We start from the raw sequence: 26,339 nt of genomic DNA, 5'->3' as shown, positions 1-26,339 counted from the left end.
GAACACCTGCTACCTCAAAATCATCATAAACAAAGTTAAGTCAAATGAAAAACTAGAAAAATATAATATGACAAGCAAAGGGACAAGGTTTTTACTATACAAGGAGCACTTATGTAAGAAAAAGACAAAATGGCTCAAAAGAACACTGGGCCATTGGGGGAAATGCAACATGGGGGAGATGCAAGTTTTCACCTGTCAAACGGGCCCCCTGAGCCTGGCCCTCAGAGAAGGTGAGGGAGAAAGAGCTGTCTCCCCAGGGTTTCCAAGGGAGGTGCCTCCCTGGGGGAGGATCAGGTTTCAGAGAGGCAAGCAGGCAGGAGGTGGGGCTCCAGGAAGAGCTCCTGGCGGGAAGAGGCTGTTTTTAGAATGCAAAAGAGTTTTCTGACAGGGTGGTGTTGGGGAGGACTGGGTGGAGTGTAAGGCAAGGGGATGAGACCACCAGGAAGGACTGGTGCCTGGAGGAGCCTGCATTCTGGGAGGGTACAGGAAGTTTATGGAGTCACTGAGTCATTTATAGCCTATTCTCAAGGTTTCCGACTTTACAAAATTATTTTGGTGCCAAAATTGCCCAAGGGCTTTGTTTCCTTGGGCATTGACCTTTCTGACCTTCCTTTCCAGTCAGTCACCAAGTCCTGCTATTTTCTTCCGTTAAAATGCAGTTTCACATTTTTTCCCCTATCCAATCTACACACTACTGCCAGACTGTTGTTTCTAAAGTATTACTTGGATCATGTCTCCTCCCTGATCAAAAACCTTTCAGTGCTTTCTACTGTCACTGGATCAAGTACAGACACACACACTCATCCGCCACCCTGAGGTGTCTCCAGTTCACTTCAAAAACATCTGCTCCAGCCAAAGTGGTTCAATCACAGACCTGTCCCTATATGTGACACCACCCCCAAAGCCTTTTTTGTGCTTTTCCTAAGCTGATTTCACACTCAAACACCCTTTCCTTTTTACTTCTCCATAGTCTAGCATCCTTTCACGTTCAGTTTCATTCCCTCATCAGTATACAATGTGGTTAAAGCACAGGTGTGGAAACTCACAGCCCTGGTTATAATCATGGCTCTGTCATTTAATAGTTTTGTGACCTTGGGCTTAGTTTCTTAAGGCTTAGTTTGCCTCAACTCCAAAATGTAATAAATGCTTTTACAACTTTTGTGATGATTCAGTAAGAACTGATGTACGTAAAACTAATACAGTGCCTGGAACACAGCAGATTAGTAGTAGTGCCTGGAAACTCACTAGATTAGTATTCTTTATTATTGTCCAAACACTCTTTTCTCTGAGTGTAAAGTTTTTCTTACTAGCTGGTAATAGCTTTGAGCACTGCTGTTTTCTTATATTTAAACTTTTCATACTTCTTAACACTCAATGTGCCAAGCCCTGTGTTAGGTGCTTTACAAACACAAAACCACATGAGTTAGGTACCGCTCTATCACTTCACTTTCTGGATGGGAAAACTAAGTTTGGAGATATTAAAAACCTTACCTAGGGCTTCCCTGGTGGCGCAGTGGTTGAGAATCTGCCTGCCAATGCAGGGGACACGAGTTTGTGCCCTGGTCCGGGAAGATCCCTCATGCCGTGGAGCAGCTGGGCCCATGAGCCATGGCCGCTGGGCCTGCGCGTCCGGAGCCTGTGCTCCGCAACGGGAGAGGCCGCAACAGTGAGAGGCCCGCATACCGCAAAAACAAAACAAAACAAAACCTTACCTAATATTAAACAGTTAGTAAAGAGTAGAAGGAAGATGCAGGTGATTCTTTGATTGATCTATTTTTAAGATTGAAAATTGCCTAGGATTTTCATGAATGATCGTTGAGCAGTCCTAATGAGTCAGGTCTGGTCCTCCCTCACCTGGAGATTTCTCCCAGAGAGAACTGAGCACTGTCACTAGATCCGGCTTCAGCATCACTCTCCAAACAGCCAGAGCCTGGGCTTTCCTCCAGGGACCACCATGACCCTTTGACTTTCAGAAAGAAAGCATACTAGCAGCCCCATGTTTTGTTATAAGAAGAGAGGAAAATCATTTCCAGAGTCAGAAATCATGCCATAAGGCATCAAGAACAAAAACCAGGTTTCCATCAGCAAAAAGCACCCTTTCTGAGCAGAAAAAAAGAGAGGCTCTTAATAGAAAGAGCCAAGCCTTCTGAGTACAGAAGAGGCCAACTTTTCCCAAAGGTAACATTTAAAAGAGTGTGAGTCTTAAGAGTCAGAAAGACAAAACCCTAAAGGGCAAGGGAAGGACAGACCTCACTATTAATTTATTCTTCACTCTGATGACAGTGCCAGTACCTGCAATTAGAATTTCTTCTTTTTTGGTAAGAATTGAAGAAAGACAAAAATGAACCATTACATTAACTGATACTATAATTATGTTTACAAACTGATTTCCAGTGGAATCATTACACATTAGGCCTCTTTAGGAGCCTATAGTTTCCAGACTGTGAAAAAGCACTGCCTCTGAGTGAAACCTGCAAATTTTATCTCCCTAACTCTAAAGATAAAACTGTTTTGGCTGATAAAGGTTAAAGAACTCCTCTAAAACAACCAGACAAAAGAAAAAAAGCCATACAACAAAACAACAACAACAAAAAGCAAACTCCTCATGTCTCGGAGAGTTAACATACACTGAGCTAAGGCTCAGTGTATGTTAACTCCGAGTTGGGAGACTGGGACTGATGGACGACCAACAGGGGTCCTGAGGTTTCGCCCTTCATTCATCCACTTGTCAAATTCTGCTCAGAGGCTCTTTGCTTGTGGAAGGAGGGCAAAGAACTTTTTTCTCTACAATGCTTTTTGTTATTCTCTCTTGCAGGTCAAAAGAGAATTATGAGGACTGGTCAAATATCGTTAAGGTGGCAATATTTCCCAAATTCAACTTGATCAGTATCAAAATCCCAGCTGGCTTTTTTTGCAGAAATCAAAAGACTGATTCTAAAATTCATATGGCCATCAAGGGACTCAGAGTAGTCAAACAATCTTGAGAAAGAAAACAAAGTTGGACAAATCACACCTCCTGATTTCAAAACTTGCTACAAAGCTACAGTAATCAAGATGGTGTGGTACTGGCATAAGGATAGACATATATATCAATGGACTAGAACTGAGAGCCCATAAATAAACCTCACATTTATGGTCAAATGATTTTCAACAAGGGTGCCAAGACAATTCAATGGGAGAAAGAATAGTCTTTTCAACAGATAGTGCTGGGATAATGGGCTAACTACATGCAAAAAAAAAATAAAGTTGGACCCCCAACTCTCACACCATACATAAAAATTAACTCAAAGTGGATCATAGGTCCAAATGTAAGAGTTAAAATTATAAAACTCTTAGAAAAAATATAGGAGTAACTCTTTGTGACCTTGGGCTAGTTAAAGTCTTCTTAGATATGACAGACTAGAAAAACACAAGTGATAAAAGAAAAAATAAACTGAACTTCATCAAAGTTAAAAACTCTTATGCTTCAAAGGAAACCATTAAGAAAATGCAAAAACAGGGGACTTCCCTGGTGGTCCAGTGGTAAAGAATCCACCTTCCAATGCAGGGGACGTGGGTTCCATCCCTTGTCAGGGAACTAAGATCCCACATGCTGCGGGGCAACTAAGCCCGTGTCCCACAACTACTGAGCTCGTGTGTCTCAACTAGAGAGGCTGCATGCTGCAAACTACAGAGCCCACGCGCTCTGGAACCCATGCACCACAACTAGAGAGAAGCCCATGGGCCCCAACGAAGAGCCCGCATGCCGCAAGGAAAGATCCTGCATGCCTCAACAAAGATCCCATGTGCTGCAACTAAGACCCAATGCAGCCAAAAATAAAAACAAATAAATAATTAATAAGTATTAAAAAAAAAAAGAAAATGGAAAAACAACCCACAGAATGGGAGAAAATATGTGCAAATCATAAATCTGATAAGGGAATTGTATCCAGAATATATAAAGAACTCTTACAACTCAATAATAAGACAAATAACCCAATTAAAAAATGGACAAGAATCAGAACAGACATTTCTCCAAAGAAAATATACAAATATGGAGAAAAAGGAACCCTTTTGCACTGTTGGTGGGAATGTAAATTGATACAGCCACTATGGAGAACAGTATGGAGGTTCCTTAAAAACCTAAAAATAGAACTACCATATGACCCAGCAATCCCATTACTGGGCATATACCCAGAGAAAACCATAATTCAAAAAGACACATGCACCCCAATGTTCACTGCAGCACTATGTACAATAGCCAGGTCATAGAAGCAACCTAAATGCCCACTGACAGACAAATGGATAAAGAAGATGTGGTACATATGTACAATGGAATATTACTCAGCCATAAAAGGGAATGAAATTGAGTCATTTGTAGAGACGTGGATGGATCTAGAGACTGTCATACAGAGTAAAGTAAGTCAGAAAGAGAAAAACAAATATCGTATATTAACACATATATGTGGAACCTAGAAAAATGGTACAGATGAACTGGTTTGCGGGGCAGAAATAGAGACACAGATGTAGAGAACAAACTTATGGACACCACGGGGGGAAAGTGGTGGGGTGGGGGTGGTGGGATAAATTGGGAGTTTGGGATTAACGTATACACACTACTATATATAAAAGAGATAAACAACAAGGACCTACTGTATAGCACAGGGAACTATATTCAACATCTTGTAATACCCTATAATAGAAAAGAATCTGAAAAAGAATATATATATATATATATAATATATATATATATATATATATATATAAAACTTTGCTGTACACCTGAAACTAACACAACTTTGTAAATCAACTATACTTCAATAAAAAAACCAAAACGTATTATATATCAATTCTATCTCAATAAACTTAGAAAAAAAATTTAAAAAACACGAGCGGGAGAGTCTAACACAACCTGTTCTACCTTTTTCTTTTTTTTTTTTTTTAAATTAATTAATTTATTTTTGTGGTACGCGGGCCTCTCACTGTTGTAGCCTCTCCCGTTGCGGAGCACAGGCTCCGGACGTGCAGGCTCAGCGACCATGGCTCACGGGCCCAGCCGCTCAGCGGCATGTGGGATCTTCCCAGACCGGGGCACGAACCTGCATCCCCTGCATCGGCAGGCGGGCTCCCAACCACTGCGCCACCAGGGAAGCCCCTGTTCTACGTTTTTCTTGAAGTTTTATTTTATAAATGACAAAAAAGGGATGGTTTGCATATGAACTCTTTAGATATAGGAAAAGCTTCGTAGTAATTTCTCATGCCAAATCCACCTTCCACCCTGATGTTTTCTGAACCATTGCTTTAATAATAATAATAAAGTACAGAATTAGGCTATCACATCTACTAAGGCCATCAATGAAATCCATCATTCATTTGCGTAGTACCTTAAAGTTCATAAATCACTTTTATAACTATTATCTCAGCTGACCCTCTTGAAGCAGGTATCACCCCCATTTTAAAGATGAAGAAACAGCCTCAGAGACATTAACAGGCACTTAAAGCCTCACAGCTAGTGAGAAGTATAGACAGATTAGAACCCAGGTCTTGCTCTACTAAGCCACCTTCTAAGTTTATAAAGAAATTGCTCTTTTGTATAGAATATTCCTTCAGTAATATTCCTTTAGTAAATACAATTTTTTTCTTGTTGAATTTTCTCTTACATATAGTGTTAGGAACTAATTTGAAATAGCAATTTGGTACATATTGAACATAGTTTAATATGTAGTATAACATATATTCTACACTAATCTCAATCATATATTTTTAAAAAATAAAAAAACAATTACTTTGGGAGTTCCCTGGCGGTCCAGTGGTTAGGACTCAGTGCCTTCACTGCCTTGGCCCCAGGTTCAACCCTGGTTGGGGAACTAAGATCCTATAAGCCTCATGGCATGACCAAAAAAACCCAAAACCACAGTTACTCAGGATGAACAAATTCTAAGCTGGCTATTACAGTGTTTCTGACTAATAGCTAAGAAGTCAAAATAATGCTTTTGTGCAATAATTTTGCTAGGCATCCAAACATCAAACGTGTATCTCATCCATTTAATTTACCTTATATACTAACATCAGTGGCCAGGGAAATACTCTTTTCTTAATTTGTGTTTTCATATCTTATTTAAGAGTTAAGGCACTATAATGACACGTAGTGCAGTATATGCACGTCCTCCGAAACACAATGCCATTCTGAACCTAAATAAATGCGGTCTAAAAATCGAATCCCCAAATTTTGATGTAATTTTAGGTAGAAGTTTTCCTAATTATTTCCTCTTTATTTTCCCTCCAGAATGTCCAGAATAGTCATCTACTATACAGTTGTTAAACAGTTACTGGTGTTAAGTAATGATCAACTTACAATAGGTAAAAAAAAAAAAAAAAAAGTTAATCCACATTTGAATGACCAAAGGGTTTTGGATTATAACATGGCTGACTGGACATTTCATTTGCCTAACATTTACTGAACATTTATGAGTGTTAGGCTCAGGGCTAGGATACACTATGATAAATAAGACATGACTGTACATGCTCTCTGGAGTTCTCCTCCAGGTAGGGAAAACCACCAGGTAAAAGAATAATTACAATGCAATGTGAGAAGTACTATCTGTAGTGGAGGCTTGTACAAAGTATCGTCTTTGGCTTGCTTGTGATCAGGTCTTGTGAGATAAGATAAGTATCAGTGTCTAAAACATGCCTCCGAAGCTGAATATCCACCCACTAACCTGTATCATCTTTCAGTACTGTGCCATACTCAGGTGTCGCCTCTCTTCCTGATTTGCATAACCAGGTAAGGTAGCCAAGGTCGATAGCACTACTGTCTCCGGTTAGGCACGAACTCAGATCAAACACGACTCAAAGGGACACACATCCCCTCATGACCTTAGTCAGTAGGTACTGCTCCTGAAGTCTTTAGGTTGTGAAGTGTTGTGGAATCTTTCTCCTCGAAGAACTGCTACGTTTAAAAGCTCTGTTAGTCAGAACTACAAATCTGTGAATAAAACATGAAGCCTATTTCTCTGAAATTAAAAACTGTACATTTCTGAACCTTTTATATATAGATTCTGGTAGAGAAAAGGTTAAATGAAGTAAAAAGATGACAAGCAGAACTTTTCTCCTGCAGAGTCAGCTACTGTGCATCTTTTAAAAGGTTCCCCAACCGTAGAATGTATCTCCTTTCTTCTGATTGTAAAGAGACCACTAGCAAAATTATTCCTTTCCCATACAATGCAACTGGACTGGGTCAGGAATAGAACAACCAAGAGGAAAAGGCAGATCATTTTTTTTTTTTGAAGCTGGAGGACTGGTTATTTATTCCCGAGTTCAGGAAAAAAGAGGTACTTGACTTTCTTTAATTACAACATAGCCTGGCCAACTATACACCACTGATGTTTTCAAGATCTTGCTCAAACATCTCCAGCTCTTCATATCAAAATGTACACATTAATGCAGAGGAAACTCAAACTGTAATAGATATTAGATGTCTTGAAGCACAATTCCAACTAAACCAAAAATGATTTGAAGAGGAAGTTCAAAAATATAATGCCCTCCAATAGGACACGTAGGTTGCGAGACAAACATCATCAAGGATTCCCTAGGGTACAGCATCTTCTGCGATGGTAAAGTCAAGTTCTATGTGTTAGGTTTAAGTGCTCAGAAAAATGCTGGTACTCAACTGATGACAGTTGCAAAAGCCTCTGGGAAGGTCTGATCTTACCTCACCGCAGTTCTGACATCTCCATTTAAACATCTTCCCTTCTGCGGACAAGGAAAGCTTCCAAACGCTAAAGGTTCCCAAGAGTTAAACAGTCAGTCTCTCAAAAAACTCTAGTCAGTATATAAACATATCTTTTAAGTAAAAATCCAGTCATCCTGGGTCAAGATTCACTTTAAACAATATAAAAGCCTATGTAAATGATATTTAATGGTGTGAGAAAATATTTGTAATATACTGATGTGTGAAAAAGGAGAAACATTTTTTTAAAATGAGGAGGTTTACAAGATACATATAATGTGATCACATTTGTTAAAAAGTATATATACACATATGAGGATTTTTTACCAAAAGAATTCATGGCTATTATAGAAAGTTTGGAAAATAGAGGACAAAAAAACAATAGCTGTAATCCTATAAACCAGAGATTACCATTTAATATTTTAGTGTTTATATTTCCAATTTTTTCTATGTGTATATCTATGTCCCCCCAATAAATGTAAATGTAAAAAAGTCTTTTACTTAGTCATTAGTTTTGCACTGATTTACATATAATGCTATTCTAGGAAACTAGGGCAAATTTTAAGATTCATGCACTAGAGTGGTTCTTAACCTTGGCTGCGTATTAGAATTGCCTGGGGAACATTTAAAATTCCCAATGTCTGGACTACCCCCCAGACCAATTAAACTAGAATCTTTGAAGATGGGACCTAGGCATCAGTACTTTTCAAAGTTCCCCAGGTGATTCCACTAAACAGCCAGGGTTGAGAACCACTACTGGACAGCTTTCCCCCTTTTGAGCAAAACATGATTTACAGCAGTGCTTTCTTAAACTTTCATGTGCATACAAATCATGTGGGGATCATGTCAAAATATAGATTCTGATTCAGGATAGGACCTGAGATTCTGCACTGGCTCAGGGACCATATTCTGAGTAGCTGTAGGGTTCTGGGAAAGAAAACTATTTTAAAGAATGGAAAGAAAAAAATTATAGCCACTGAAGCCCATATTCTATGCCACCAGACAGGGAGGGGTAATCTACAGCGGATGAACAAAGAATTGTTATGAGGAGAAAAAGATGTTTCTAGGAAATAAGATTTTAGGGGACTGAAAGAAAGTTTGGAATAACTACATTTTTCAGGGGAAAACAGTCGCTGGAGCTTATATAGTTTGTGTGCACAAAGGAGGGCAAGCAAGCTTAGAAGACAAGAGAGGTGGGCAGTGTGAGAAAAAAAAATCAAATGTGTAGAAAATTGTTATGGAAAAAATAAAATCTTTGGCTGCCGTGCTGGAAATGGATAGAGAAACACCACAAGAGGACCTGAAGAATATTTCATTGTCAAAAACATGTTTGGGAACCAGTACAGCTAATAAACTGAAGTTGGTGTAGATTAATAATCATCCTCCATCATCTCCCTCCTGGGACATAAGAGACCCCAGGAGCATAAGTCTCCCCTGGCAGTGCTTTAGGAACCAACAACAAAGAGTGGACTATTGGCCCAAATGCTTCTCTCTCTCTCTCTTTTTTTTTTTTTTGCGGTACGTGGGCCTCTCAGTTGTGGCCTCTCCCGTTACGGAGCACAGGCTCCGGACGCGCAGGCTCAGCGGCCATGGCTCACGGGCCTAGTCACTCTGCGGCATGTGGGATCTTCCCAGACCGGGGCACGAACCCGTGTCCCCTGCATCGGCAGGCGGACTCTCAACCACTGCGCCACCAGGGAAGCCCCCAAATGCTTCTCTTTGTGTGCAGAGAGAACATGGGAAGCTCAAACATGGGGTCTCTTTGCAGCTTCTTGGCAATACTCTTCTTCGAATTTCTAAACTTCACTAGAGATATAACAAAAAGGCGGAGGGATTTTTTTTTTCCTGAGGGCTTTCCCATGGAAATTAGAAATGTTTAGCATATTTTTTAGAATGACAAAGTAAGTATTTAATATAAAAGTATTCATAAGTCGCCATCAGACTGTTATTCCTTCAAAATAATTTCTAAAACCAATAAAATAGGAAAACTTTCATATAAAATTATCTGGGGTATTATATGAATCAGCTGGTACACTTTATCAGACATTATCAAATGGGCCATATCTGAGAAAACCTCTGTTTAAATAAACAGAAGAAACTAAAGGGGAAGCCTTTACCAAGAAATGGAAGAATTCTGATGCCAGATGATTCATGTTACACATCTCTTGGATGTAAGAATCTTTGGCAGAATCATGCACAACCATAATAGTCCCCTGATCCTTATATTCAGCACTTATTTACTGTATAATGGTGATAGTTAACATGTGTTGAGTGCCAAATACTGGCTAAGTGCTTTATCCACATCTAAATTAATCCTCACAACCCTATGAAATAGGTATTATTATTAGCCCTTGTATGGATGAGGTATCTGTGGTTTAGGGATGGCAAGTACCATGCGTAAAGGTCACAAAGCCAATAAGTCATAAAGTTGGTTTTTGAGTACTTGATTTCAACATCCATTCTCTTAACATTTATATGACATAAACAGGCCTCCTGCATGCCCAGTCTGTACCAGGGAGAAACTATACTCAAGACTGGGGGACAGAAGAAGAGTAAGTCATGATCCCTAAGCCTGTGGTACAGGACAAGCCGTTCTTCCAGGACACGAGGCTAGAAAGGCACTTCAGACACTGCAGAATACAGGATGCCTTCTGGTGTGGAATGCCAGCTCAGATAATGCTGTTAGTGTATTCCACAGGTCAGAACTCATTTACTTTTGGGGGTCCCTGATTCTTGATCTTTTACATATCCTTGATGGACAGATGACGTATTTACAGAGGATAGGCTCTGTGCCTAGAGACACAATTTTTTTTAGCTTAGGCAAGCTTTCCAGAAATTACTGAACCACTCTAACTATATAAAATCAATAAAGCCACAACAATGTCCAGATAACAGATCTAGTACTAGTTGAGGGGTTGGTCCCTTCTACATTCAAATGGTAAGAGGTAATGCTGGACAATCCAGTCCAGTCAGGATTGGGGGAAATCAGTTTCAGATTGAGGTTCTTGTCTCTCTTCTGAGTTTCTATAAAATCTCCAAAGGCTAAGGGAAACCCCACTGATTATAGTAGCCTAACAATGCTGTAAACGTCAAATAATTCTTTATCTATGATTCATTACCAGTGCAGAGAGATAAAGAAAGTCCTAACTCTTGCCTTTCTCAGAGCTAGCTTCCTAGCAGTCTTGTTCAACTTGATAACTGCAGACACAAGGCCAGGGAAAAGGTGAATAATATTTCCAGCCTTATCTGGCATCTGGCTACATTAATCGCTTAAAGCTGGTCTTCCAAAGAAAGAGCAGGCAGGGTAAAAGAACTAATATCTAAGTACCCACATTCAATGAACATGCTGAGTACTGTCCTAAGAGCCTCTCTTTTCTATTTTTCAATCTTATCTCACTTAATAATGACACTCACATGAAACAGTACTGCTCTCAGAAGTTAAACACCTTTCTCAGGAACTCACAGCTAGTAAACATAGCTTGCATTCAGGCAGAGGCCTGTCCACACTACATACTCTTGGAAAGAAGTGGCTTCAGGCAGCTGCAAGGTGCTGGGTATCTTTGTGAGGACAGGCCTCCAGTGCTAGAAGAGCTGAGGAAACTGATGAGAGGATGAGAAAGGCAGGCAGATCCCCAAATATTCCACAGAAATTGTCCTTTTGCCCCTCCTAACAATGTTCTCTTGGGATATGGTTAGTAGACAATAAGGACTATGTATTGAGTTACTGATGCTGTACAGTTGTCCCTCAGTATCTGCGGGGGGTTGGTTCTAGGACCCCTGTCATACTATAGTCTGTGGATGCTCAAGACCCTTATTTATAAAATGGCATAGTATTTGCATACAACCTATGCACATCCTCCCGCATACTTTAAATCATCTCTAGAATATTTATAATGCCTAATACAATGTAAACGCTATGTAAATAGTTACTGGCATGGCAAATTCAAGTTTTGCTTTTTGGACCTTTCTGGAATTTTTTTTCCTGAATATTTTTGATATGCAGTTGAATCCCGGGATGTGGAACCCACGAATATGGAGGGCTGACTTTACTGATCCACAATGGAAACAAAACTCTGTTTATGATAATAAAACTTCCCTGTTATAAGTTGCATTCAATTAATTAAATATTTCAAATTAATGATCTCCTTGAAATGCAGCTATGTGTTCAAATACTAAAAAGTACACCTCTTGCTTTTCTATTCCCTGAATGATGCCACGAATTCCTTATTTGAAAGGGATTTAAGACCTTACAATTTGCTTTTAAGTACTGAAAATTTGCAGTGTTATAAGCAATCTGAAATTATCTTAATTGACATAGAAGCCTTGTTTATTACAAAGTTTTTGATATAAAGACTTCTTATCCTATTCAGCTAATCTTCTGAGAAGATGCAAAAGGAAATGAGAAAATCTCAGGCAGGGAAAGCATTTGGCAGTATGGTCCACATTATAACACAGAGAAATACTTTCATTTAAAGAGCAGGGGTTAGTATTTGAAATCAATCCTTGCCAACTGCAGAATTGCTCCTAAAACGAAGTTCAGATAAGTAGGTTGACATTTTTTCTGCAAACATTCAGAGTAACTTTTATATTTTTTGGCCAGATCAAAACTAATATTTCTCATAAATTCGCACAGGTGATTTACTAGTGAATATTTGCCTCACTAGAGAGCCAAAGGGACAAAGCTCAGAGCGTGATGACAAAAAGTTTGTTTTACATGGAGGGTAACATTACTACAGTACTCTTTACTTTCTCACTAAATCATTTCCCTTCAACTCTCCAAAGAGAGCTGCCACTATCATTTTTACCCTCCTACTACTATAATGACGCTAACCATTTCATCCACATATTTATTCCCCAAACATGCACTGAATTCTACTGTGTATCAGGCACAAGTTGTACTGGGGATTCTACAGATGCGTTACTCAAAATATGGTCCACAGACTGGTGCTGGTTTGTGAAGGAATTGGTTACCAGTTTGTGACAAGTATTTATTTATTTATTTTAAATTAAATTTTATTTTTTTTAACATCTTTATTGGAGTATAATTGCTTTACAATGGTGTGTTAGTTTCTGCTGTATAACAAAGTGAGTCAGCTATACGTATACATATATCCCCATATCCCCTCCCTCTTGTGTTTCCCTCCCACCCCTCTAGGTAGTCACAAAGCACCGAGCTGATCTCCCTGTGCTATGAGGCTGCTTCCCACTAGCTATTTTACATTTGGTAGTGCATATATGTGACAAGTATTTAAAAATTTTAATAGCAATTTAGCAGAGTAATTTGAATGTTGATTCTAACAATAAAATTTTTGACTTATTTTCTATGTCATTTTTCTAATAATTCATTTTAGTTATTTTATAAAAATATCAGTCTATAAAGGATTAGAAGTAAAAACCTGGCTTGTTACCAGTAATGGTTTAAGAAGCATTGTTCTAGAGGACAGAAAGACCCCTGCTTTTGCTTGACATGGGCACGGTTAATCCTATGTGACTGTCCAAAGGAAAAAAAAAAAAATTCTTCCATCCTCAGACACACACATTTCTGAGGAACATATAAGTTCAGGCTTTGGAAATAGGTTTGGAAATACTGATTTTTAAAAAAGATTGTAAGTTAATAATAGGTTAAAAGAACAATGGAGAAGGGTGAGATAGGAAGGTAGGTCAAGTAGAAAGGACAATTTAATAAAGAACAGGAAATCAACAGGCAACCAGGAGGGTAGCAGGTATAATGAACTGCTATAAGTCTGGAGTGAAGAAGTTAATAGGGTAACTCAAGGCTTACTGGAGGGAGGAAGACACCGAGTCTAGTCTCTGCCATCCTTTGCATTCTCCAGTCACCTCCTACCCTAGCTCCTAGGCACAGCCTATCCTCCAGCCATCCCTAATTGCTCAACTTCCCAAAGACAACGTCTTCTTTTGCTTGAGTATTTAGCAGACCGCTGCTCCGTTCCCACCAGAATGGGCATCCCACCCTCCAGCACTCTCCTTAAGGACCCAGTGCTATTGTCAACCTCTCTGATTACGTTCCCTGATACACCCTGAGGCAAAGTTTTGATTCCCCCTGAGTGCACCTGTACACTTGTTTATAATTGCGTCACAGTACTTATCAGAACGTACCATGCATATAAGTCTGCAAGTCAAATTCCATTGGCAGTATATTATTTATCCTTCTCTTCTCAGTGCTCAGCACATAACTGCCTCTCAAATATGTGTTGAACCACACTGAGCATCAGAGAGCGAGTCAGAGGGGTTGATGAGAATTCTCATTCAGGCTGAGCAACCAGAAATCAAGGCTCACTGAAGAGTGTCTAGAAGCCAAACAAGGAGAGCTGCTCATTCAGGGTTCAGCAGGCTATGGAAAGGCCAGATTAGAGTTGGAGCTCAGTGAAAACCAAAAAGCAGCAAACCAAAAAACCTCCATTCTCCTTAAGGAGAACAGTTGAGTCAGGAAGCTAAAGTGCAGGTAGAAACACATTCGAGTTTAAAAGCCCATTCTGAAGTTGGATTCACGACTTGGCAGAGTACCTGTAAATTATACATGGGCATGTGGCTCATTACCTGTAGTCTGAGGAGTTTCAAGGTAGCTAGAATTTTCAGGCAGAATGGCTGACTAAGCACAAATGACATATGCTAATGTCTACTATGGCAGACCTGAGTAATAGGAGGCAAAGCTCCAATACCATTGTTACAGGCATGAAGAAAAACTTCCCCCTCTCATTCATCTGGGGTGGAAGCAGCTGCAATGACCAGCAGTAAACAAAGGGAGTTTCTGTTTAGTGGTATCCCGAACATTTTCATCTCAGGAATGCCTTTCTTGGCTCTGCTTACATAGTTTTTGGTTGTGTTTTTTTCTTTTTGTTCTTGTTCTCTGTCCTTTAACACTCTGCCTTCATGATCTCTCCCATCTCAAACTCTCTCTTCCTTGTTCACTCTCTGAACTCACTTCCTTCCCCTACTCCCACTTTCATTAATTCTTAAATATCAAAGCCCTCCTCTTAGGCTCCTCCTGCACTAGCATTGGTTATACAGAGCATCCTATTTTTTAGTATATTTTAAGAACCAGTTCTAATTGATAGGTATTTAAACATCTTTCTTTGACCAATAAGTTCCCAGTGATTTTTCCTTGTGGTATTTTTCCTATTTATGGGGACAAGGTGAGAAAATATAAATGGATCCCTGAGAAACCTGGTTTCAGTATCCTTGAAACATAATATGCAGCACTGTAATCAGTGGTGATATGCCTGTGAAATAATACTCTGGCCCTGGCAGAGGTACTATGCTTGGAAAGCATACAATCAAAATTCAAACTGGTCTGGGAAACAGTGGAGGCAAGAAATTTAGTAATGAGAAAAAGAGCGCTATTTGAAACATAACACTGTCTTCTCACTAGCAAAGTCAAACAATGAAACAAACCTTTCTTTTTCTAGTAGGTCTATTATTCTACTGATACATGTGCAGTTATGTGCCTGAAACTGCTCAGAAACAAACTAGAATAGATATAACCAAAGAGATTCATAGAGACTCCCTTTGCATTTTTATTTGCTTCCCAGAACCTCCTGATCGAAGAAGAGATAACAGAAGGCACTTTCCTAAGGTGCATCCCCAAAAGGATCAGCAACTGTTTCTTATACATTATTCAGAGGAATGAGGATATTACCTTAAATCCTATCGAAATCCACATTCCGAGATCCTGAATTTTACCTAGCTTTAAAAATGCTACAGTACTGAGAAATCAACTTCCTCAAATTACAACCATCTTTAAAAAAAAAAAAAAAAAAAGCAAAGCCAAAGATGATTTTGGCTTTCAAATGGGACATACGTGTCATGTAGGGGGGCTTTTTTTTTCTTTTTGCGGTACACGGGCCTCTCACTGTTGTGGCCTCTCCCGTTGCGGAGCACAGGCTCCGGACGTGCAGGCTCAGCGGCCATGGCTCACGGGCCTAGCCGCTCCACCGCATGTGGGATCTTCCCGGACCGGGGCACGAACCCGCATCCCCTGCATCGGCAGGAGGACTCTCAACCACTGCACCACCAGGGAAGCCCTAGGGGGCTTATTTTGCTATCACTCCAACAGCCATAATTACTTCCCAGAATTGTGAAAAAGGCTTCAGATGTCTAATCTGTAGTAAAAAAAAAAAGGATCACTAAGACTCTGGCTTTATCAACACCCCGAAACCTGAAACCTACAAATTTGCAAAATAGCAACCCTGAACTTCAAAACAAAGATAAATAAATAATTTAAACAATGTTATAGTAAGCATAATACATCTATAGAGCTCTAGTTTTTAAAGCTAGTTGGCATATATTATTCCACTCAAAGTTCATAACACCTCTGTAAGGCAGACAGAGCAAGCATCTTTGTTTTACAGGTGTTAAGCAACTTGCACAAAGCTGGATAAGCTTAAATAAGTGACTTCCATCCTTTAGTAAAATCTCTCTACCTACTCCCCTAATCTCTGCTTTCTTAAGTCAACAGATTTCTTGGAAGAGTAATCTATTCTTGCTGAATTTATTTCCTCATCTAGTATCCATTTTTTAATCTTGGCAAATGATAATTTGTTTCCCCAAATAGCTACTATTCTCAAAATCTGCTATTCTCAGAAAGATCACCAGTGACCTACAAGGTATTATGGGACTTTCAGTAGTCTCAAATATTCAATGAGTGAATGAAATTTCCAGCAATTTCAAGGACTTGTTTTTGATCTTCATTCTTCCTCATTCTTGACCCCAACTTCCCTCTGAAACACTCTCTTCCCTCATTTTTCATGCCATCACCTTCCTTCCTCTCCCACTCCCCAGTATCTTTATTTTTACTTATGTATGTATGTATGTATGTATTTATGTTTGGCTGCGTTGGGTCTTCGTTGCTGCACGCCGGCTTTCTCTAGTTGTGACGAGCAGGGGCTACTCTTTGTTGCGGTGCGCGGGCTTCTCATTGCGATGGCTTCTCTTGTTGTGGAGCATGGGCTCTAGGCATGCAGGCTTCAGTAGCTGTGGCACACGGGCTCAGTAGTTGTGGCGCACGGGCTTAGTTGCTCTGCAGCATGTGGGATCTTCCCAGACCAGGGATCGAACCCGTGTCCCCTGCGTTGGCAGGCGGATTCTTAACCACTGCGCCACCAGGGAAGTCCTCCCCAGTATCTTTTTTTTTTTTTTTTTTTTTTTTTGCGTTACGTGGGCCTCTCACTGTTGTGGCTTCTCCCGTTGCGGAGCACAGGCTCCGGACACGCAGGCTCAGCGGCCATGGCTCACGGGCCCAGCCACTCCGCGGCATGTGGGATCTTCCCAGACCGGGACACGAACCCGCGTCCCCTGCATCGGCAGGCAGACTCTCAACCACTGCGCCATCAGGGAAGCCCCATCCCCAGTATCTTTAAAATTAAACTGCTCAACAGCTACTCATCCTCCAAGCTCCGATTCAAATGACAATTCTGAAGTCTTCCAGAACACCTCCAGCAGCAGGTTCCACATTACTTCTGAGGTTCCACAGTACTTCATACTACTAGGCACTTATCACACTATATTTTGATTGTTATCATCTCTGTCTCTGTCTCTCCCTCCCTCCCTCATAAAAGTTCTTTGGATATAGAAACTGGCTTATCGTTTCGTATCTCTTGGGTTTAGCACATTACCTGGCACTTACAGACCCTGCTAACAAATGTCTGAATGAACCACCAGGTAAGTGGCAACAGTAAGGCCTCTGCCTTTATCCTTCTCACAGAAGGTGGCTCAAAAGCAAAGGCTTTTAAATTTCTTACTTCTTATTCCATGAAAGTAAGTGATCAGGCTTGATTCTCACATTTAGTCCCTTAAAAATTTTTTTTCTTTTCCTTGCAGCGATCTATGAACCACCCTTTTCAAGTGGAACAGTCAGACAGGTGGCGGTGCCACACATGGTATAACAGTTATGACTCCTACAATTTGCCCATCCACTCTCTACCATGTGAGGACACAGGGAGAAGGTGGACATCTGTAAGCCAGGAACCAAATCAGTCAGTACCTTGATTTTGGACTTCCTAGCCTCCAGGACTGTTGAGAAATAAATGTCTGTTGTATTTCGGTATTTTGTTGTGGCAGCCCTAGCAGAAAAATACATGCTGCTTAAATAGGTTCTGGAAAATGTCTTTTTTTCAGCTAACTCTAATTGTTAGAAAATTCTTCCTTATCCCAAGCTAAATCCTGCCCTCTGTATCTGAGAGTTGAGGAAAAACAAAGAAGAATATAGGGGATGTGATCACTATGGAAGAGAATAATTTTCAAGTGAAAAATAAATCTGTGACTTAAACACTGAGGAAAAATTTTAAACTCAAAATCAATAATATGGTAACAAAAATAAATTCTCCAGAGAGGAATCATGGTATACTATAGAAAACAGTAGTTTGTAGGAAGACAAACCAAGGTTTAAGTTAAGGTTCTGAGTGACAACCTCGTCAATCCCTATTTCCCCCATTTATAAAGTGTGGATAATAATGTGTAGAGTTGTAATAATGTAATAATATGTGAAAGTGCTTTGAAAAACTGAAAAAGACTACAAGAATGTCAAATATTATTAGGCTATCCCCTTTCTTCTTGTGGCTATATTTAAACTGTTATTTATATTAGAGTTATTTATGTTTAGTTCTCTAGACTTTATCCAAATTCAGAGGCAAAAATTGCTCTCCCTAACTTTGAAATCAGTGGATCCGCAATACACTGAACAAAATACATCATTAATACTGAGTAGTATTAATCTAAAAAGAGTTGTCTGAAAAACAAAAAGGAAACAATATCATGTTTTAATTATATCAAATCACATACAAAAATGTTCTGCCTATTTTAGGTGTAGTACATACCTTAATAGAAATACTTGCTGAAGAGTCCTTGTTAACTAAGAAAGGTTGTCACCAAATCAAAGAATTGCAGTGTTGAAAGGATTTGAGTCCTTCTGGAGTTTATCTACTCTAATGCCTTATCTGATGCATACATAATTTCCTTCTGCAATACTCCTGATGGACAGGCATCCATCTGGTGCTTAAAATATTTTCTGAAACAATTTTTTTCTTCAGGTAACTCCAATTATTAAAACTGGGCTAAAATCTGTCCCCTGTAACTTCTAACCTTGTATCCTCTGAGAGCCACACAGAACACATTTACTTTTTCTTCTTTAGAACAGATTTTTTTTTTTTTTGGCTGCATTGGGTCTTCATTGCTGCGCGCGAGCTTTCTCTAGTTGAGGTGAGTGGGGGCTACTCTTTGTTGTGGTGAGTAGGCTTCTCATTGCAGTGTCTTCTCTTGTTGCAGAGCACAGGCTTCAGTGGTTGTGGTGCACGGGCTTAGTTGCTCCGTGACATGTGGGATCTTCCTGGACCAGGGTTCAAACCCGTGTCCCCTGCATTGGCAAGCGGATTCTTGACCGCTGTGCCACCAGGGAAGCCCCTACAACAGTTTTTTAAACTTTAGAACACTCATATCCTTTGCCCAACTCATCTTCAGGTTAATCCTCCTCAGTTCTCCAGTTATTGTACTGACATGTTTCAAGTGCCTCTCCTCTGGACCAGCTCCACTTTGTTGTACCCCTCCCCCCCACTGCAGCCTAAGCAAATTCCTCTATAAACAGCGTGCTTATTTAGTCCAATCCACTAAGATCTTTACGGATATTGGACTATAAGAAAATATATTTGCTTTTCCTCTCAGCTTCAAAATTATCAGCAGATCAAAAGCAAAAGAAGAATGTTGCTCCTAAACTCTTGATAATTTGAGTTTTAAGCATTCAAGCAATGGTTCGAACAGTCAGATTACTAGACAAGATGGCCTTGCCTTTACAATATCTTCCTATGATGCTAAAGCTCAGGAATAGGGACAGGTCCATACTTTAAGAAGTCAAGGCCTCCTCTAACATGGGGATTTGTGGATGCAGAGTGCTGACAAGTGAAGCCTGTAAGGCAAAAGTGAGGTCAAGCCTAATAAGAACCTAGAGCTGGCAAACCCCAGCCCTATTGACAGTCCTTTTATCAAATATAGTGATGATACAACCAGAATTTTCCATGAGAGTCTTACCATATTCTGTTTCATTTTTCCAGAGGTTAATATAATATTTCACTAGAAATACAATCCTGGAAAGGAATTTAGAAGGTCTGAAGAAGACTATAAGTATCTAATTATATTCCAAATTCCTCCCCCAAATGCAAAAACCGCAATTCCTGTTTAAAAATCCTAAATAACAAAATCAAGAGGATGTTATAGTCATTTAATCCATTCAGGATAACGATAACAACTTCTCGGAGCCCATGCAGGAGGATTCTGGAGAACAAACTACTGATCACAATCTACATGAAGTCTATTACTAGACAATCTGTGCTCAACACAATCTGTGTATTTATTGGCTGTATGGCTGGTATGTTTTGGTTGCTTTCCCAAAATTTGGGTTGATAAGATAAAAACTATATTTTAGGAATTATAAACCCCAGACTCATTTTTAACACTTGGCCAAGGCACCTCTTAGGCAATACTGACATTCAAGAAAAGTTCAACAGTCTACTATTCTTTTTTTTTTTTTTTTTTTTTTTTTTTTTTGTGGTATGCGGGCCTCTCACTGTTGTGGCCTCTCCCGTTGCGGAGCACAGGCTCCGGACGCGCAGGCTCAGCAGCCATGGCTCACGGGCCCAGCCGCTCCGCGGCACATGGGATCCTCCCAGACCGGGGCACGAACCCGCATCCCCTGCATCGGCAGGCGGACTCTCAACCACTGCGCCACCAGGGAGGCCCCAACAGTCTACTATTCTTAACAAGGAAATCTAAGTCCATAGAAGATGTAAAGCCAACTATTTTTGACTGGAGGTAAAGTTAAACATCAAGGTGCTGTGAGAAAGAGAATGTGGGAGATCCAGAAGCAAACTATGGAGAGGAAATGCAAGAACACAAGTGAAAGGTGCTTTCAGAAACCTTCTGAGCCAAACTGGTTCTTTTTTTGCTCACCTGCCATAAATTGGAATGTGATTAGTTGCTAGAAAACAAGATAAACCCTAGGTACACATCAATGCTTCTCAATTGAATCATTTCTTCAGAGGCAAAACAGATATTACAGTTGCTCAGTTAGAACGAGAATAATAGCATGAAGTCATTGGTTATACCTCAGAAAAATAAGTGGTTTTACAGAAATATTAACGCTATTATTATCGTCAATAATATTAAGTATTAATAAAAAATAATACAGCAGTTAACATTTATTACTGTGTGCGAGGCACTGTACTAAGCATTTTATATGCAGTCTCACTTAATCCTCATATATCAACCCTCTAAAGAAATGAAATGGATAGTGAGGTTCACAGTTTGAGTGCTTTGCCTCGGGTCACAGTGGTGGGGGTAATCAAGTCTGAACCTAGAGTCCATTGATGACAGCTCTCTGCTTTACTGCACTTACACGTAAACTTTTGATAGATATCAATTACTTTCCATAAAGGTCTCTCTCTCTCTCTCTCTCTCACACACACAAACACACACACACACACAAACACACAGACACACACACACAGAGCAAATGAAGCATCCCTTTTCCGCAACAGTTGCCAACACTGAATATTATCAGTCTTTAAATTTTTGTCAGTTAATTGGGAAAAAAGGGATAGTCTGTTGTTTTAATAGGGTTGAACATCTCTGAATTTATTCATTGGTCATTTGCATCTTTCTTCTGTGAACTATTTGTTCATATCCTTTGCCCATTTTGAGTTAAATTTTTATCTTATTGATGATTTGCAGGCAGTCATTTATATTCTGGATATTATATTAATATCTGGAGTATAAGTAAAGAAAGAAATGGAGACAATTAGCTAATCTTTAAAAAAATTAAATCTGCTTCATACCTTATACCCAAGCAAATTCCAGATGGATCAAAAATAATGAAATCATAAAAGCATAATCCTTTCTTATGGCAATGCGTCAGCTTCTTGGTATTAATTTAATAAAATTATGGATTTATGTTGAGGAAAAAGTAATTTGAACAGGCTGAACAGGGCATTACAGCCTATACTAGAAAACTAGTATAAGAAGACCTTCAGTGACAAATCTATGTCACTGAAAGCAACTGAAAGCAACTATCTTCAAAAATTATGAACGTGGTAAATTAATTAAGTTAAAAAGTTTCAAAATAATACTCATGATTCCATTTTAATAAAAGGAAACACATTAAACATTAGCTACATCAGAAGGCTATATTGAAATATTAACAAAGGTCATTTCTAGGTAGCTGGAGTTTGTAAAAGAAAAATTCAGTACTATTTTAAAAAATGCATTGCTTTTGAAGATATCCCTTCTAAACAGACACAAAGATGGTTAGACTTCTGGAAAGAAGGGTCTGTGACTCATTCATTTTTATGTCCTGTAAGCGCACAGTGCCTGTTCAGAAGTCTCCCGAAAGACCTTTGTTGAATGAATGAAATGGGGAACGCAGGATTTACAAACAAAATCTCCATATCAGCTACTTAAAACAAATTCAAAACCTTGCAGGAGAATCATATTTGTTCCCCAAGTAATATTTCATTCACAACTTTAGTTTATAACTACAAAATGTTATGTTTTTAACAAACAGGAAAGAAATGTAAGACTCTTAATGTGTATGAGCTAAAAGCAGTGGGGTGGAGATGATGTGAAAAAGAAATCTTGGGAATTCCCTGGCAGTCCAGTGGTTAGGGCTCCGAGCTTCCACTGCAGGAGGCACAGGTGATCCCTGGTCAGGGAACTGAGATCCCACAAGCCCGTGTGGCCAAAAAAAAAAAAATTCTTTTAAAATATTTTATTTTATTTTATTATTTTTTTTGCGGTACGCGGGCCTCTCACTGTTGTGGCCTCTCCCGTTGCGGAGCACAGGCTCCGGACGCGCAGGCTCAGCGGCCATTGCTCACGGGCCCAGCCGTTCCGCGGCATGTGGGATCCTCCCGGACCGGGGCGTGAACCTGTGTCCCCTGCATCGACAGGCGGACTCTCAACCACTGCGCCACCAGGGAAGTCCTAAATATTTTATTTTTGAAAAGACTTATGACAAATACAAAAGTTTATGTTGAATTCTCTCAGATACAAAGGCTATCCCTGATTTATGAAGTATGTTATTCATACTTACTGAGTATCTATTATGGGCGTATGGGCAAGCTTCTATTTGTATAAAAAGGGCATGAATATTTACAAGGAACTTATGACTTCAAACAGATAACTCTGTTCATGACATATCAATCCTATTGTAAACTGTACTAAATCATACTATAAAACTATAATAATTGAACTAATGCGTGCAGGAAAGGAATGGGAAGAGATAAACAGACCGATGAAACAGAAATATTCCAAAAATAAACCCGTCTTATGGAGACTTAGTATTTGACAAAGATAGCTTTCAAAACAGAGGGGAAAGGATGGCCTAACTACTTAGTAAACAGTAGTGGGCAACTGGCTATCCAAATAGCAAAGGAAGTTAGATTTCTACCACATACCATCTATGTAAATACATTTCAGATGGATTAAAGAGCTAAACATTACAAAGAGAAAAAAACATAGGCTATTTAATTAACCTGAAGATAAGGAAGGTCTTCTTAAATGAGACACAAAATTCAGAAGCCACATGAATAATATTGATGAATTTGAAGTGATAATTTAAAATTTCTGTTCAACAAAAAACAGACAAGCAATACGTTGAGAGAAAACACGTGCAACGTACAATACAGGCAAAGGATTGATACTACAAGAAAGAACACCTATAAAGCAATAAGAAAAATAAACAATTCGATATCAACAAGCAATTCACGAAGAAAAAGAAATGGCCAAACAGAAGATTCCGTGACTTCTCTACTAAAAACAACGACAACCGTAATAGCTAATACATAATGCTTACTCGGCATCAGGAGCGTGGCTACGTGCTTTAGGTATCAACTCATTTCATCCTCCCAACAACCCTAGGAGATACGGTATTATTTTTATCCCTTTTTACAGCGGAGGAGATTGGGCAGCAGTTAAAGAAGCTGCTCAGGGACACACAACCAGGAGCGCAGGGCTAGCATCCCAGCGCAGACAGTACAGCTCTACAGGCCAGTACAGCACTGAACCGCTACCCTATTCGACCTCTCCAGGGACCTAGGCATCGGGGAAACACAAATTAAAACAAGATGTCATCTGTTGTTCACACTGACAAAAATAAAAAAGACCAGCGTAGTCCGTGTGGCAAATGAGTATCATCAACATTGTTGGTAGAAGAATAAAATGGCGATTTCTTTTTGTAGTAAAAACGCTTCAGAAACAGATGCTCTGAAAGTTCAGAAAAACAATTTATGCAATAAAAGGTGGACAACAGTCAGGTAGTTTCTTACTAAAATGTTAATTTTATTTTCTCTTGAAGGTAGTAACAAATGCTAGCACTCCTTTCCTTTTCTCTCTCAATTCTCAGATGCCAATAAAGGCCACCAGAGGATGAGCATTCCTTTGCTCCCATGCTAACTGTTTTTTGGTGGCTGCTTCCCTTGTGATTTCATCAGCCCAGGTCAAATTCTCCCTGAAAACCTGTTTCTCGATGCACGAAACGACACAGATTCTGCTTTCTATTCTTTTCTATATTTGTCCCTCAGCCTCTTTCTCAAGAGCCACAGTTTCTCTTGAACAAGGTTCAAGAGACGAGACTGAAGGTGAGAAGCTCAAACTTTCCCTTTTTGGGGTGTTCCAAAGCCATTAAAAAGACTCTTACTTTCAGCAACAGTGTTAACTCCAGACAAAAACATGGCTTGTGAAATCTCTCAATTCACCATAGTCTCCAGTTTACAGCATAAACGTTAAGTAATAATATAAATTACTTAAGGGAAAAATAAAATCCATGTCATAGCTTTTCTAATACTTCAGCCATGCCTATCTACTTATAGGCCCTATTATGAAGAGAAACACGGGAAGGTACATGGAGCTATAAAAGAGGCTGTTACTACACATCACTGCATAAAAGTACTGCAAGGCAGTATGTAAAGGCCTTTTTTGAAGGCCTTCCCTTAAAAAAAAAAAGCACAGCAGGTCGGCTTCCAATTGAAAAATTTCATTTGTACATCCCAAACTTCCTGTAACTTTTTTGCTGTTGTGTTCTAACTACCAACTTGGTTTCTGATTATGACAAAGCAATTAACATTTGCAGGGGTGGAATGGACACTGTGGAAACACACTGGCAGCTCAGAGAACGGTGCTTGACGAAACCTCCAGGAGAGGAACCCTACATCGTCACTGAGAGACGAATTTAAGAGTGTTCCACATTGTGGCCATAGGATGTAAGAAGAGATTAAGGTCCGCAGGGAAATGTAAGACTGGAATGAACGAGATGGCGTTGTTTCACCTGCATCATATGGTCACAGATGAACATTCCATTAAAACACAAAGCTTCACTACGGGAAGGGGAGGAGGTTGCACCCGCGGCCCCACCACAGGCCTGAGGCAATGATTTCGACATCCTGCTAAATGCTACCGTGTCCCCAACGTCATCAAATAATTGCTGGACAGCTCCACCATGTCTACGCATTAACCACACAAAATCCAGGGAGCAGACACCTTTGCCAGGAGTCCCAGGGCAAAACCATAACTCCTCAAGGCTTCGCACGCACAAATGTAGGGTTCTCATCTCGCTGGAAAGAAAACTGAGGAGCTGAGGGAGAAGCAGCGACCGTCCAGTGCCTCCAAGGGCCAAGACAGAGTTAAGATGAGGTCCACCTCGGACTTCTCACTCCCCACCTTCCTCCGCTCCAACCCTGGAAAGAGCCACAAGTGAGCAAGAGAAGTTGTGGAAACAAGACCGGGGTGGGGTGGGGGTGGGGGGGTAGGAGGGGAGAACCCGAGAGAGTTCAACACCAGCGTCTGCATGTGTCCCACACAAGGTCACTCGCTCCAAGTCACTTTTCCCTGCTGCCCTGGTGGGCTTCCCGGAAAGAGGCAGCTAGGCTTCGAGGCCAGCCCACCGCGCCCCCTCGGCCCTCCCCTGCGGGCCGCAGCCCCTTCCCGGCCTCTCTTCTCGGACCCAAGCGCGCCTCCCGACACCTGTTTCCGACGCCCGGCCCCTCTCTCAGCCCAATTCCGCGGCTCCTCCGCCTCTACCCACGAGGCTCCCATCACCGTCCCCTCCCTCCCTCCGGACGCCCCTTTCCCGGCCTCCCGCGCCCGGTCCCGCCGGCGGCCTGCGACGGCGTTCCATTTTTCCCTTCCCGCCGCCCTCTCCTCGGGTGCCCACCTGGCGCGGCCCGCCCCCGGCCCGTCTCCTCAGCGAGCGGCCGCCTCCCAAGTCCTCCCGGCCCAGCCCCGCTCCCGGGAGGATACAGTTTGAAGCCCCTCAGGATCTCCCTGGCCCGCTCGTCCTTGGTTGACATGATGCGGCGGCCGCCGCCTGCGGCTCTCCCACGCTGGCCCGGCGGAGCCTCGTAGACTGTGCCCAGGAGCCGAGGACTGAGCCGCAGCCCGGCCTGCAGACCTCGGGCGAGCAGCTGCAACGCCCAGACCCGGACCGGCCTCTTTCCCCTCAGCTCCCGCTCCTGATCCCTTCTCCTTCCCTCTAGCCTCGGAGCGCCCGCTCTGAAGCCAATGGAAAGCCCGCCTCGGCGATTGGCATCTTGATCAACCAATAGAAACATTCAGCGGCTTCGCAGGGGGACGAAGA

At 40.8% G+C, this 26,339-nt stretch overlaps 1 protein-coding gene across 1 annotated transcript in view; it reads right to left on the bottom strand.

Annotated features, from left to right (window-relative positions):
* The window catches only part of PDE6D (phosphodiesterase 6D), a 45,485-nt gene extending 19,258 nt beyond the window's left edge, over window positions 1–26,227 (bottom strand). Inside the window, exon 1 of the mRNA XM_082631325.1 lies at window positions 26,003–26,227. Within this exon, the coding sequence (XP_082487451.1) occupies window positions 26,003–26,052 (50 nt within the window). The 5' untranslated portion in view covers window positions 26,053–26,227. The remainder of the gene's footprint in view (window positions 1–26,002) is intronic.
* Between the last annotated feature and the right edge of the window lie 112 nt (window positions 26,228–26,339).

The sequence above is a fragment of the Mesoplodon mirus genome (assembly GCF_964341445.2).
Source record: "Mesoplodon mirus genome assembly, chromosome: 8".
Lineage (NCBI taxonomy): Eukaryota > Metazoa > Chordata > Mammalia > Artiodactyla > Ziphiidae > Mesoplodon > Mesoplodon mirus.
The sequence above is the reverse complement of the archived record's forward strand: the minus strand, read 5'-3'. Positions and strand labels throughout refer to the sequence as shown.